This window comes from Carlito syrichta, unplaced genomic scaffold, assembly GCF_000164805.1.
Source record: "Carlito syrichta isolate Samal-C Ts95f unplaced genomic scaffold, Tarsius_syrichta-2.0.1 Scaffold306872, whole genome shotgun sequence".
NCBI lineage: Eukaryota > Metazoa > Chordata > Mammalia > Primates > Tarsiidae > Carlito > Carlito syrichta.
The window spans coordinates 43,306-56,340 of NW_007250968.1; the positions used below are offsets into that span (position 1 = coordinate 43,306).

Consider the following 13,035-nt stretch of genomic DNA (forward strand, 5'->3'; position numbering starts at 1 on the left):
AACAGTCACTGCAGCCTCCACCTGCTGGGCTCCAGCGATCCTTCCTCCTCAGCCTTCCAAGTAGCTGGAACTACAGGCGCACGCTACCACACCCAGCTAATTTTTTGATTTATTGTAGAGATGAGGTCTCACCATGTTGCTCAGGCGGGTCTTGAACCCGCGGGCTCAGGCAATCCTTTCACCCTGGCCTTCCAAAGTGCTGGAATTACAGACTTGAGCCACCGTGCCCGGCCATGCCAGGAATAACTTTCATACAGTAAAGTTCACAAACTGTTAAGTTTAATGACCTTTTACATATATACATGCACTAGTATAACCACCGCCCAGTTGAAGTTTCTATCACTGGGAAAAGTCACTGTCTATCACTGTGGGATTCAGCGACATTGCCACACATGTTGGTCAGGCATCTTTCCCTCCTGTGTAAGTGCCACTGCGCAAACATGTCCATTTGTGTATCCATTCCACCACTGCTGGACATCTGTTCCTTCCCATTTTTGGCAACTATGAAAAAGCTGATACGAGACATTCTCGTCTATGTCTTCGGGTGGACATATGTGTTTGGTTTTAAGAAAGGAAACACAGAATCTTGAGGCAGAGTGGCGTATGTTCTATTCTGGACTTTACAGAAATGCCATAGCCTTTGAGAGTGAATGCTCTTCGGCAGACCTTGCAAAACACCAAAGCCAAAGATCTCATATGAAATCAGCAGGAGGCCAGTCCTGGGCGTCCTGCCCCGGCACCAAGATGTGGCCAGGGATGAGGGATCCCTCCATGCACCACTCACCCAGGGCCACCGGGAAAGGGGGTCCCATCATGGCATTGGAATTTATAGGGCTTGGGCTAGGCGTGGTGGCTCACCCCTGTTATCCTAGCACTTTGAGAGGCCGATGTGAGAGGATTGCCTGAGCCCCCGGGTTTGAGATCAGACCAGGCAACTTGCTGAGGCCTCGTCTCTGCAATAAATCAAAAAATTAGCCAGGCGTGGTGGCTCATGCCTGTGGTTTCAGCTACTTGGAAGGCTGAGGTGGAAGGATCACATGAGCCCAGCAGGTCGAGGCTGTGGTGGCCATGAATGTGCCACTGCACTCCAGTCTGGGTGACAGAGTGAGACTCCGACTCAAAAAAAAACAACAAAAAGGAAATTTACAGAAAAGTGCTGGCAAAATTCACTATTTTTCACTAACAGAAAATTTATCTGCAGAGAAACTATGTCAACAAGATTGCCAGGAAAAGACTTAAATAAATTTCTACCACCTCGAACACACTTTCAGAACTGGCATGTCCACTGCAAATCATCCTTATCTGCTTGTTCGTTTACTTATTTATTTATTTGAGTCGGAGTCTCACTCTGTCACCCAGGCCGGAGTGCAGTGGCACGCTCACAGCCACTGCAGCCTCCACCTGCTGGGTTCAGGTGATCCTTCCACCTCAGCCTTCCAAGTAGCTGCTCCAGACATATGCCACTACGTCCAGCTAATTTTTTGATTTATTGTAGAGACGAGGTCTCGCCAAGTTGTCCAGAGTGGTCTTGAACCAGTGGGCTCAGGCAATCCTCTCACCTCCATCTCCCAAAGTGCTGGGATTACAGGCATGAGCTACCGCACCCGGCTTTGCTTGTTCATTTAAAACAATTCATTTCTACAACCAGTGGAATGGTTCACACCTGTAATCCCAGCACTTCTGGATGCCAAGGCGGGAGAATTACTTGAGCCCGGGAGTCTGAAACCAGCCTGGGCAACATATTGAGATCTCAACTCTATAAGAAAAAAATCAAAATATTAGCCAAGCATGGTGATGCTTGCCTATAGTCCCAGCTACTTGGGAGACTATGGTAAGAGCATCACCTGAGCCCAGGAGGTTGAGGCTGCAAGTGATCCATGATTGTGCCACCGCACTCCAGCCTGGGTGACAGATTGAGATCTCAATTAAAAAAAAAAAAAAAATCCAGTTCACCTGTGGACACATACCTGGCAACACCCTCTCCGACTTGTTCACATGATTTCATACATCTGGAGGCCAGGTGCCTTGCTCTCTCAGAGTGCCTGTCATCCCAATTTTCCCAAGCTCGTCTGGCCTTCTCTAATGAGTTCCAACTAATGACAATTTAAGCATTTAATTCTTTCTTTCCACTTCCCATTCACCCGCGGATTCATTCTGCAATCACAGTGAGGCCAGAGGCATGCCAGGTGTGGAGATGCAGCTGGATAGTCAGGCAGTCCCTGCCCCCGGGGCTTATAGCTGAGTTGGAGAGACAGGAGTTAAGCACGAAGTGGCAAACAAACCAATGCCAGATCCTGTGAGCAGGACACCACTGAGGGTGGTGGAGACTGAAGTCTGTGATCAGAGGGGCCTCCCTGGGGAGGCCACATTCAAGCTGAAACCTGAGGGATGGAAGGGCCCTCAGGGAAAGAGCTGGACACAGAGAACTCCAGGCAGAGCGAGCAGCCAGTGCAAAGGCCCTGCGATGGCACGGAGCTTGGTGTGCCGGCAGGGCCGTGAAGGGCAGGGTGGTGGGACACGCAGGACGGGAGAGGGGAGGAGCAGAGAGGAGGGCCGGGCGGGTGCAGGCAAGCACGCAGCTGACACTTCTCAGAAGCCACTGGGGGGGCACAGCACTGCAGTGACATAGCGGGTACCCTTTAAAGACGCATTCCAGCTTCTCTGGGGCTTCAAAAGGTCTTGAGTGAGGCGTTAATAAGGGTTTACTAGTCGTGGCAGCCATGATAGTATAGGAGTTCAGACTGCGGGCTATAGATGCTGGGGCCACGCTGCCTGGTAAAATCCTGCTTCCACTGCCAACTTGGGCGAGTCATGTACACCCCTGAGCCTCAGTCTGCTCATCTGTAGCTTAATTATAGCTTTAATAACTTGTAGCTTTAATTATAAACTAGGACTAATAGTGTGGCCGCTTTAAGCATTCCCACTCTCCGCTGCATGCCCATCTGTGCTCTGGCACAGCCTTTTGGAACCGAGGGAGAGAACCAAGATCCCAATGGTTCCTGAGCCCCACATGGCGCATGGAACTTGAACAAAATGCCCCGGGAACATCACTGCAGTGACTGAAGGAGGTGCGGCAGAAATAAACACAGGCCCTGGCTTCTGGAGATGCCAGGTTTTCTCTCCACTTATTGACCACTTTAGTGGCTTTTCAGCATGGCCAGGAACCTTGTATTCCTGGGGCAGAACCATCTGCTTCACAGCCCTGCCTGAGCAACCCAGGGTCCTTAGGAGGCAGGGCCACAGGAAGAACGCCTGTGATGGGGGACAGGGAGAGGGCAGTTCCCCAGACGCTGGGGCAGTCAGGGTTGGCAGACGGGGCAGCCCCTCTTGTGGCTGACTGGGCACAACCACTCCAGAACGTGGCATAGACCACCTCTGCCATGGCGTCAGCCCTGCCACTTCCAGGGGTGAGCCTAGTGAGGGATCTTCCTCCAAACCCAGTCTGCCAAGCCCGTGACAGAGATAAAGCCTGAACTGTGCTGCAAGAGAAGGTGTGGAACCTCTTGAGGGCCAGACGCTGGCCAGACATGTGTGCCCGTGCCAGGCAGGTGGGTCTGGGCACATGGGTCCCAGTGGAAGGCCAGATCAGAAAGGAACTCACCCACCTAGTCCCTCAGGAAGAGGCTTGGCTATCTAGTCCCATCTCTACTGAGAGCCCGAGATGCCAAGATGGGTGTCATCACACAGCCTGCCACCAGCACTCACCCTCAGCCAGGGCCTCTTCTGCCCGCTAAACAGACATCCTTCTAAGGACGCGAGCCCACTCCTCTCTATGCTTAGGAACCCTCCCAGGGGTCCCACACTCCAGGGCTGGCCTTAGAAAAATGCCTGAGAATGCTTTCAAGTTTCCAGGCTGTAACTAAAAATTTCAGCCTTAAACTGTGTTCTCTAGAGTCTTCTTCAGCTTCGAAACTGCCTTCAAACATTTGGTCCTTCCCCTCTCCCTTCAGGCCCTCCCATACACGGGGATGCTTACCTAGCTCTATGCTTTCTTAGATACTCCAAGGGCTCATCTTAAAGCAAGCCAGACACAAAGCCTGTGGAACTCTCCTAGGTCAACCAGGCCTCCAAGAACTCTGGAGGCGAAGCTTAGAACAAACCAGGCCTGAGCTCCAATGCAGGGCCCTCCAACCCGAGGGATTTGTGGAAGACTGATCCATCACCAGGCCACAGCCAAGATGACGCCAGCCAGATCCCAGATGGACAATTTCTCCAGACAGCCACTGGAGCAAGGGCACACGGCCCCCACACCCTACCCGCTCCCGCACGTGTGCCACGCTAATTCTCCCTTTACAAAACCTTTCTGATTGGCCCAGAATTTGAGATCACACTTGAGACACTCAGAAAGGCACTTGGCCTTCTCAGGCAGCCGGCGTCTCACATCAACCAGCTTTTCCTCCCACCGATATTCATCTCTCAAGCTTGGCTTAGAGCCGTGATCACCAGGACCGGGGTCCAATTACAAGGTATCAGCATCCTTCCTTCAGCTTTTCCTCCTGTCTTTTCTCATTCACTCCTTCTTTTTCCCCTTCACTCATTCAGAGAGGCAGCTTTCCAGAGTGGCCAAGAGTACAGACTTTGAAACCAGATGATCCGGATCAAAATTCCAGCTCTCTCTCACACACTGTGTGACCCGATGCAGACTACTTAACCTCTCTGTGCTGCTTCAGTCTTCTCATCTGTTCAGGGGGGAACTGAGCAGTTCCTGCTTCATTGCTAGGATTCAACTAGCTAACATTAGCTAAGCATTCAGAACAGAACCTGGCACAAAGAAAGGGTTACAGCACAGTTGGTTAAGTAAAAATAAATTAAGCTAGCAAATACTTGCTGAGGGCTCTTTACATAGCAGGCACGGTTCCTGGGACACATTAGTGAACAAAACAAAGACTGTGTCCCCAGGGAACTGATCTACCAGTCAAGGGCTCAACATACTGCATGACATACAACATGTAATATCCACAGAGGCGTGGGAGTCATGCTGTTTTTGGTCCAAAACTGCTGAATGCTCAGTGCAGTGCTGGCAGGTTGTTTGTGTAAATCACCCATCATGAAATGGGCAAGCCAGGCTCGGTGGCTCAGCCGGTAATCCCGCGCTTTGGGAGGCTGAGGTGAGTGGGTTCGAGACCCGCCTGGGCAGCGAGACCTCCTCTCTACAATAAATCAAAAGATCAGCCGGGCATGGTAGCGCATGCCTGTAATTCCGGCTACTTGGAAGGCTGAGGCGGAAGGATCGCCGGAGCCCGGCAGGTCGAGGCTGCGGTGGCCGGGAGCGTGCCACTGCACTCCAATCTGGGTGACAGAGTGAGACTCCGACTCAAAAAAAAAAAAGAAATGGGCAAACGAGTTGAAAGAATCTCCAAAACAATTTTCACTGAAGCCAAATGCAGCCTCTCACAACAAAGCTAGCTGGTATGCTGATGCTGGTAAGGTTCTAGATCACAAGGGGGTAGCTCACTCTCCAAAAGATAAATCTGAGTTTTGGGGGGTTTTTTGGATCCCCCGTCATATAACATATAGAAACATAATAAGCAAGTAAATTATAAGCTCTGGGTGCTAAGCACCATGGAAAAATAAGACACAGGGAAAGGGGACTTAGCAATGCGGGGGTGCTATGGCTTTGCCATTTTACGTGGTTGGTTGGGGCAGGCCTCACGGAGCAGCTGATTTTGAGCAACAACTTGAAGAGGGAAAGTCAGCTGGGAAAGGGCATTCCAGACACAGTGACAGCCAGTACAAAGGCCCTGAGGCAGGAGCATGTCAGGTGTGTCTGAAGACCAGTGGGGAGGCTAGGGTGGCAGAGGAAGAGATGCGGCCAGAGAGACGAATGGGGAGGGCAGATCCCACAGGGCCCTGTGGGTCCCTGAAACTGTATTTTCCCTGGAATGAGATGGAGCCAGCAGGGATCTTTGGATGGGGCAGGACACAAGCTGGCTCCTGTGTAGAAGGTTCCTCGGGCTGCTGTGCTCCGAACCGAATAAAGTGGGAGGCCAGGGTGGAGGCGACCACCCAAGCGTGAGGTGACGGGGCTCAGGCAGTAGCTGCCATGGAGGGTGGGGGGTCGGAGTCTGGGCACGTGCCGAAGGCCGGGGCGTGGGATTTCCTGATGGGATGGAGGGGGGTGTGGGAGAAAGAGCAATCTGGATGCGTCAGGGCAGGGCCCAGATGCCAGGAGGGCACAGCTTCTTGGCTGCACTACGAAGCCATCGCAGGCACATGTGGGTAAAGATCCGGACGTGGTGGGAGAGGGAGGCGGTGAGTGCTGGCACCGGGGTCTGGGTGGGGGAGGACACCGGGCCGAGGTGTGAGGCAGGGAGCACCACAAATGGGTGAGGGTAGGGGGACTCTGTGCACAACCCTGAAGAGGAGAGGGGGAGGGAGACTGAGACGCGGCAGCCAGAGAGAGGGAGGAAGGCCCCAAGGGCCCAGCAGTCTGAGGTCAGGAGGAGGAAAGTGGACATGGCTAGTGGCCCAAGAACCTTGGCCAGAACAGCTGTGATGGGATAGGGTTAAACTCATTCAACAAGGATCCACTGGGGGTCAGGCTCGGTGGCTCAGCCTCTAATCCCAGCGCTTTGGCAGGCCAAGGCGAGCGAATTGCCCGAGCCTGCGGGTTCGAGACCCACCTGGGCAACTTGGTGAGACCTCGTCTCTACAATAAATAAAAAATTAGCCGGGCGTGGTAGTGTGTGTCTGTAGTTCCGGCTACTCAGAAGGCTGAGGCGGAAGGATCGCCGGAGCCCAGCAGGTCGAGGCTGCGGTGACCGGGAGTGTGCCATGGCACCCCAGTCTGGGCGACAGGGTGAGACTCCAACTCAAAAAAAATAAGAAGAATCTACTGGGCACCTGACCTGTGACAGCTGGGAGCTAAAGGCGGCACACACAGTCTCATTCGCTCACAGTTCTGGGCAGCACACGCCAGGCACGTCTCACAGATGAGGAAATGGAGGCACAGAGGAGAACGACCCAGATGCCAGGGACGGCGTGCCTGATCTCAGGGCCTAGGGTACCAACCACTCGCTATGCAGTCCGGGCCCAAAGAATATCTGTGGCATCAACAAATGCGTCATAAACTCCCAGGGGCATAAGTTGCTCAGCCCGTGGTGGGAGCACAGGAAAGATGAGGGCCAGGAGGCACTTCCTGGGAGCAGCTGGACACCTCTAGGACTGAGATGGGGGCTCAAACAGTGCAGGGGGCGCGGCTGGTTAAGCCACAACCTGGGCTCGCCTCGGTCACTCAAAGCCAGGGGACCTTGGGCAAGTCACCTCCCTGCCCTGGACTTGGGGTCCCCAAGGGGTCACGGCCTCCTGGCAGGAGGTGACAGGGTATGGAGAAAACCTGGCAGAAGCATGAGCTCTGGAAGGGGCTCTGTGACTTCAAAGACCTCTCCTTTCTGGGACCCTGTCTATTGTGTGCCAAAAACACTCTGGTGGGATGTGTTTTCCAATGATAAACAAATTCCTGGCTAGGACAAGGCTCTGAGGCTGCTGTGCGGGGATGGGGGACAGCTGGTCTCTTCCTGGGAATGTACAGGGCTGAACGTGTCAGGGCAGGAGGGGCCTGCTAGCAGGAAGCGACTGGCCCAGGCGCTGGGAGTGTTTGCATCTGAGGTGACAGCGGCCCGCCATGCCCCCCTCAGGCCACTCCCCACCAAACACCCAATTCCCAGAAGACCAGGCCTTCCGGCCCTCCCACATCAGCTTTTCAAGTATTAAAAGAGGCAATTGTGACCCCTGCTAACAGGCACATCCCACTTTGCATCCTGGTTTCTTTCTTTTTTATTTTTTTGAGTTGCAGTCTATACCCTGTCGCCCAGGCTGGAGTGCAGTGGCATGCTCACAGCCGCCACAGCCTCAACCTGCTGGGCTTGGGATCCTTCCACCTTCCAAGTGGCTGGACCTACAGAAGCAATGTTTTGATTTATTGTAGAGACAATAAATCAAAAACTTGGTCTCGCCAAGTTGCCCAGGCCGGTCTCGAGTCCCTGGGCTCAGGCAATCCTCTCGCCTCTGCCTCCCAAAGTACTGGGATTACAGATGTGACCACAGTCTTGCCCTCCTGGGTTCGAGGGATCCTCCAGCCTCAGCCTCCTGAGTAGCTGGGACTACAGGTACACACCACTATGCCTGACTAATTTTTAAAATTTTTTTTGTAGAGATGAGGTCTCACTACGTTGCCCAAGCTGGTTTCAAACTCCTGAATCCTGAGGATTGGTTTCAAGCAATCCTCCCACTCCGGCCTCCCAAAGTGCTGGGATTACGGATGTGAGCCACCATGGGCGGCCTCATTTTTTAATAAACCGATTCAATGCATCCAGTGTTCCTTGGGCATAGTGCGCCACAGTTAAGCCAGCAGCATCAGTATATTCTCATTTAATCTCCACAACAATCTTGTAAGAGGACATTACTGTTCACCCCCATTTCGGAGTGAGAGCCAGGTCACAGAGCGGTTATGCCATGCGCCCAGAGTCTCACAGCCAGTAAATGGCAGAGCTGGGATTCGAACCCGGGACTCTCCCACTGTGGCCCACACTCATACCCACTCAGAGCTGCACACCCCAGAGGGACACACTGTGGCCCAGAATGTCAATCCCAGGCTCTGTGCCTGGCACACAGTGGGTAGCCAGGAAGAGCTGGTTGGCTACCAGCATTCCAGGGCTTGGTGTGGTGGTTTCCTCCTTCTCTCCCACCACACCCTGGGCCTGTCACACTGGGGGAGGGACAGAGCAGACGAAGCATGGAGGGCAGCCCCTGCGTCACCCAGGTCCACCTCTTCCCCCTTCCATTTGCGGTGGTGGCGTGGGGACAGTGATCAGAAGGTTTGGGCATGGCGGGTGTGTGCAGCTCTCAACACTGTTGTGAACACGCCGACACGCACCGCAGTCCCAGGCCGTGACGCCCCGATGCAGGGCATGGCCACGAGAAGGCCCACCAACAGCTCCCTCCAGCGATTCGGCAGGCTTCTAGGAGACCCACTGAGCCAGCCACGAGTCACTCTCCAAGTGCACTCCCCTACTGCACACAGCAACTGGAGGGCTCCGAAACGGCGGTCAGATGCCTCTCCCCCAATGCATACAGGTAAGGTCCACGTGGCAGCTCAGGCCTACGAGGCATGGCAGGGCCCTCACGATCTGGCCCTACATGCAGAGGACAGTCCGCACAGCAGGCCTTGGAACGGGCGGCTTGAAGGCCAGATCCTCGGTTGGCCTCTGGAACCAGGACTTGGAGGGGTTCTGGCCAGTAATTTTAAGAGGGCACACTCCGCCCAAACTGTCCCTACAAGCAACACGACTTAGGATGACGCCTTCCTTCCAGAACGTAGCCCGTGCCAGGCCCCAGTAAAAGCCCGGGCCACTGGGTCTCTAGCTTCTCTGGCAGGCCATAGGGCGAGGCGCGTCCTGGCCACTATGCCATGGCCAGGGGAGGGCTCTGAGTCTCCTCTGGCCTTAGGAGGTCACAGCAGGAGGACAGCGACATACCAAGTCCTGGGTGTTCTTGTAGGAGCACCAGGGAGCACACACCCCGGCACTGCTCCACCCTCATCTCCAGGCCCCTCCCTGGCCTGCTCCTGCTCCCACTCCCCCCTCCCCGGCCTCCTCTCACATGGCAGACACACCCCGTCCCAGGCCTTGGCCTCCTGGTGAGCCCTCGACCTCTCTCCCTCACCTCCTGTGGCCTCTCCCACCCAGAGAGCCCTTCCTTGTGCTGCCTTCACAGGACAGCAGCCCCTCCCAGATGCCACCTCCCCCGGACACGCCCACCCTAGCATTCTCCTCCATAGCGCCGGTCATCCCCAACACGCACACACCTATCTGCCTGTCTGCCACCTGTCCCCTGTGGCCCAGGTCACTGAGGAGCTCATCTGGCTGTCACCCTTCAGGGTCCTCCCATCCCAGGGGGAAGCAGGGTGGTGGGGAAGCTACTCACCTCCAGCAGCTGGGCCGCGGTGGGCCGGGTCTCCGGGTTCTTGTCCAGGGCTACCTTCAGAAAGTCGCGGAACTCCACAGACCTGAGAGGAAAAGTGTTAGCAGTGAGCTCGGAGAGAGCGGAGACAAGTGCACCTCATCAGAGGCCCCACTGTGCCCCTCAAAGGACAGAGGGCACTTTTTTGAGGTAAAGCGGTAGAAGGGACAGAGTCTACTTGACGCCCTTCTCATCGCAATGTCACTGTCCACACAGGGACATAGAAATCGGAAAGGGACCCGGGTACAATGGCTCGCACCCATAATTTCAGCATATTGGGAGGCCAAGGTGGGAGGATCACTTGAGCCCAGGAGTTGGAGACCAGCCTAGGCAACATAGTGAGACCCTGTCTCTACAACAAATCAAAAAATCAGCCAGGTGTGGTGGTGCGTGCCTTGGAGTCCCAGCTGCTCAGGATACTGGGGCGGAAAGATTGCCTGAGCCAAGCAGATCGAGGCTGTGGTAGCCGTGATCATGCCACTGTACTTCAGCCTGGGTGACAGAGTGAGACCCTGACCCTCCCTCCAAAAAAAAAAAGCCAAGCACAGTGGCTCATGCTTGTAATCGCAGCACTTTGGGAGGCTGAGGCAAGAGGATTGCCTGAACCCACGGATTTGAGACCAGCCTGGGCAACATGGTGAGACCCTGTCTCTATAATAAAGCATAAAAAATTAGCTGGGCACAGTGGCATGTGCCTTTGTTTCCGGCTACTTGGAAGGCTGAGGCATAAGGATCGCCTGAGCCCAGCAGGTCAGGCTGCAGTGGCTGTGATTGTGCCACTGCACTACAGCCTGGGATAATAGAGTGAGACTCTGATTCTAAAAAACAAACAAACAAAAAAAGGGCACAGAGGGGAAAGAGAGGCATGGCAACCTCTCCCGACTCTGGTACCCAACATCACCAGGAGGGCCCTAACACTGCACCTCCCTCATCCTGCCCACGCGTGTCCCTTGGCTGACCCAGGGCAAGCCCACACGGGCTCCCTACCACTTGGATGGCGTAAGCAGAGTGGGGGCGTCTGACTTGGCGATCTTCAGCAGGACCCTCATGGGGTTGAGCTCATGGTGCGGGGGCTCGATCTGGGCCATCTCGATCATCGTGATGCCCAGGGACCAGATGTCAGCCTTGTAGTCGTATGGCGTGTCCTTCATGGTCTCACACATGACCACCTCGGGGGCCATCCTGAACCAACCAAGGGACAGCAGAGGGCTCAGAATCCGGCCTCCACAGGCGCTCGTTGGAGAGTCCGGGCCAAGGGCTACCACACGCCCACATCAGGGAGTTGGCAGCACTCCCACACCACGCATGACGTTGCAGCCACTGTCTTCCTTAGGGTGGGCTTCACACTGAAAGACACCTCCTCCGCGGCTCCCCCGCCACGGCCTGCTGCAGTTCCTGAGGCCTACCACAAGGTGGCAGCAGCAGCCCAGAACACAGAGTCCTGGGGGGCTGGCGGGGATGGGTGGGAGGGAAGCGGGTTCATGAAGTTGGGGTGGAGGGAAGACAGCGGCACAGAGAGAAGGGAGGGGAGAGGCAAGGAGAAAGAGGAACAACGGGAGAGAGCGAGAAAGCAAGGGTGAGTAACTAGCAAGCAGTCTGAACGCCACACTGGCAAGTGATACACCAGTGAGAACCATGAGGACACAGCAGAGGGGCCAGGTGTGAAGCTGAAGACAGAGCTTTGTTTTTAAAGTAATAGATCTGGAAAAGAGGGAAATGCGGCAGGCTAGAAAAGTCCAGAGAGACTACACATGAGGGCAGGAACTGAATTTGTATCACGCATCTCCACGACCCTAGCAGGAGCGCGGCACTTGGTACACACTTGAATAAACCAAGTACTGAGCCGTAGTTTAGGGATCCCAGCTTAGTCAGTACTCGTGGAGCATCTTCTCATTTCGTCCTCACAGTGATCCTGTTAAGTAGCTGCTGTATCTGTAGCCCTAATTTTACAGATGGGGAAACTGAGGCACAGGAAAGCTAAGCAGCTTGTCCCAGGTCACACACTCATAAACCGGGGAAGCTGTGCTTGTACCCACAGGCTGACTCAGGGGCCCTCCTTGACTTCTGGCCCCTCTCCCTCTAGACTGCCAAGGTCACCTTGGAGAGTTTTACTGTCCTGTCTACCTTGCAATTTCTAGAAGCTATGCAACTCACCAGTAAGGCGTTCCTATGAAGGAATCTCGTTTCTGCAGAGTTTTCAGATTCTTGGCAGACACACCAAAGTCAGCTGCAAGACAAGATCTCAGATAAAGTATTCCAGGGACATTCCTCCACCCACGGCCCTGGGGTAAAAGCCTGTGATGTGGACCCAGAGATATACATTCCAAATCCACTAACAGAGGCCATTTCTATCTAGCAAGTTAGAGAGCACTAACAATATAACACCTGTTGCTGTGAGGGTGTCCTGAGGCGGGAGTTTCCTACCTGCTAGAGACTTAAACTCACAAGAGCCTTTGGGAAAACAATTTGGCAATAAATACCAAGAACCTTTTTCTTTTTTCTTCTGTCTCAGACACCCAACTTTAGACATTAAGGAAGTTGTATTGAGAGTGAGCATATAAGGATATAGAGCGTTTTTTAATGTAATGAGTAAACTATGGCACCTTTTAAATTTTCATATGCATATTGGGGGTGAGGGAGATATAAAAGCTATACAGTTAAGAGGAGTTAAAATATGGATAGCTGAGGGAATGGTCTTGTTAAGTCACACTCCCAGCAGGGCCTCCAGAATGTTGGGTCAGGCCTGCCAGGGTGTGGGTGTCTGGCATGCGATTCAGTGCTGCGAGAAAGATGCAAAGAATTGCACAGAAGTTAAGTTAGAAATAGTTTATTTAGAAAGTAAATTAGACAAAGAGAGAAAGAGGAGATTGGAGATTCGCCTTGCCAAAGTAGGGGAGTAGGTCAAAGCTTAAAAAAACACAGCCTGGCCATAGCTCAAAGAGCACATGGCCACACCATAGCTTAGCAAGGCAATGGCCGCAGGAACCTTTAAAATACCCATATTTGCCGGGCTTGGTGGCTCAGCCTGTATTCCCGCGCCTTTGGGAGGCTGAGGTGAGTGGATTGCCTGAGCCC

At 54.0% G+C, this 13,035-nt stretch overlaps 1 protein-coding gene across 1 annotated transcript in view; it reads right to left on the reverse strand.

Moving 5' to 3' along the window:
* LOC103265835 (serine/threonine-protein kinase 10) overlaps positions 1-13,035 on the reverse strand; it is a gene marked incomplete at its 3' end in the record, with an annotated part of 113,034 nt that overhangs the window by 36,127 nt on the left and 63,872 nt on the right. The window contains exons 8-10 of the mRNA XM_021715229.1: positions 12,115-12,187; positions 10,948-11,142; positions 9,925-10,006 (exon numbers count right to left, since the gene is read on the reverse strand). Coding sequence (XP_021570904.1) covers positions 9,925-10,006; positions 10,948-11,142; positions 12,115-12,187 — 350 coding nt within the window. The remainder of the gene's footprint in view (positions 1-9,924; positions 10,007-10,947; positions 11,143-12,114; positions 12,188-13,035) is intronic.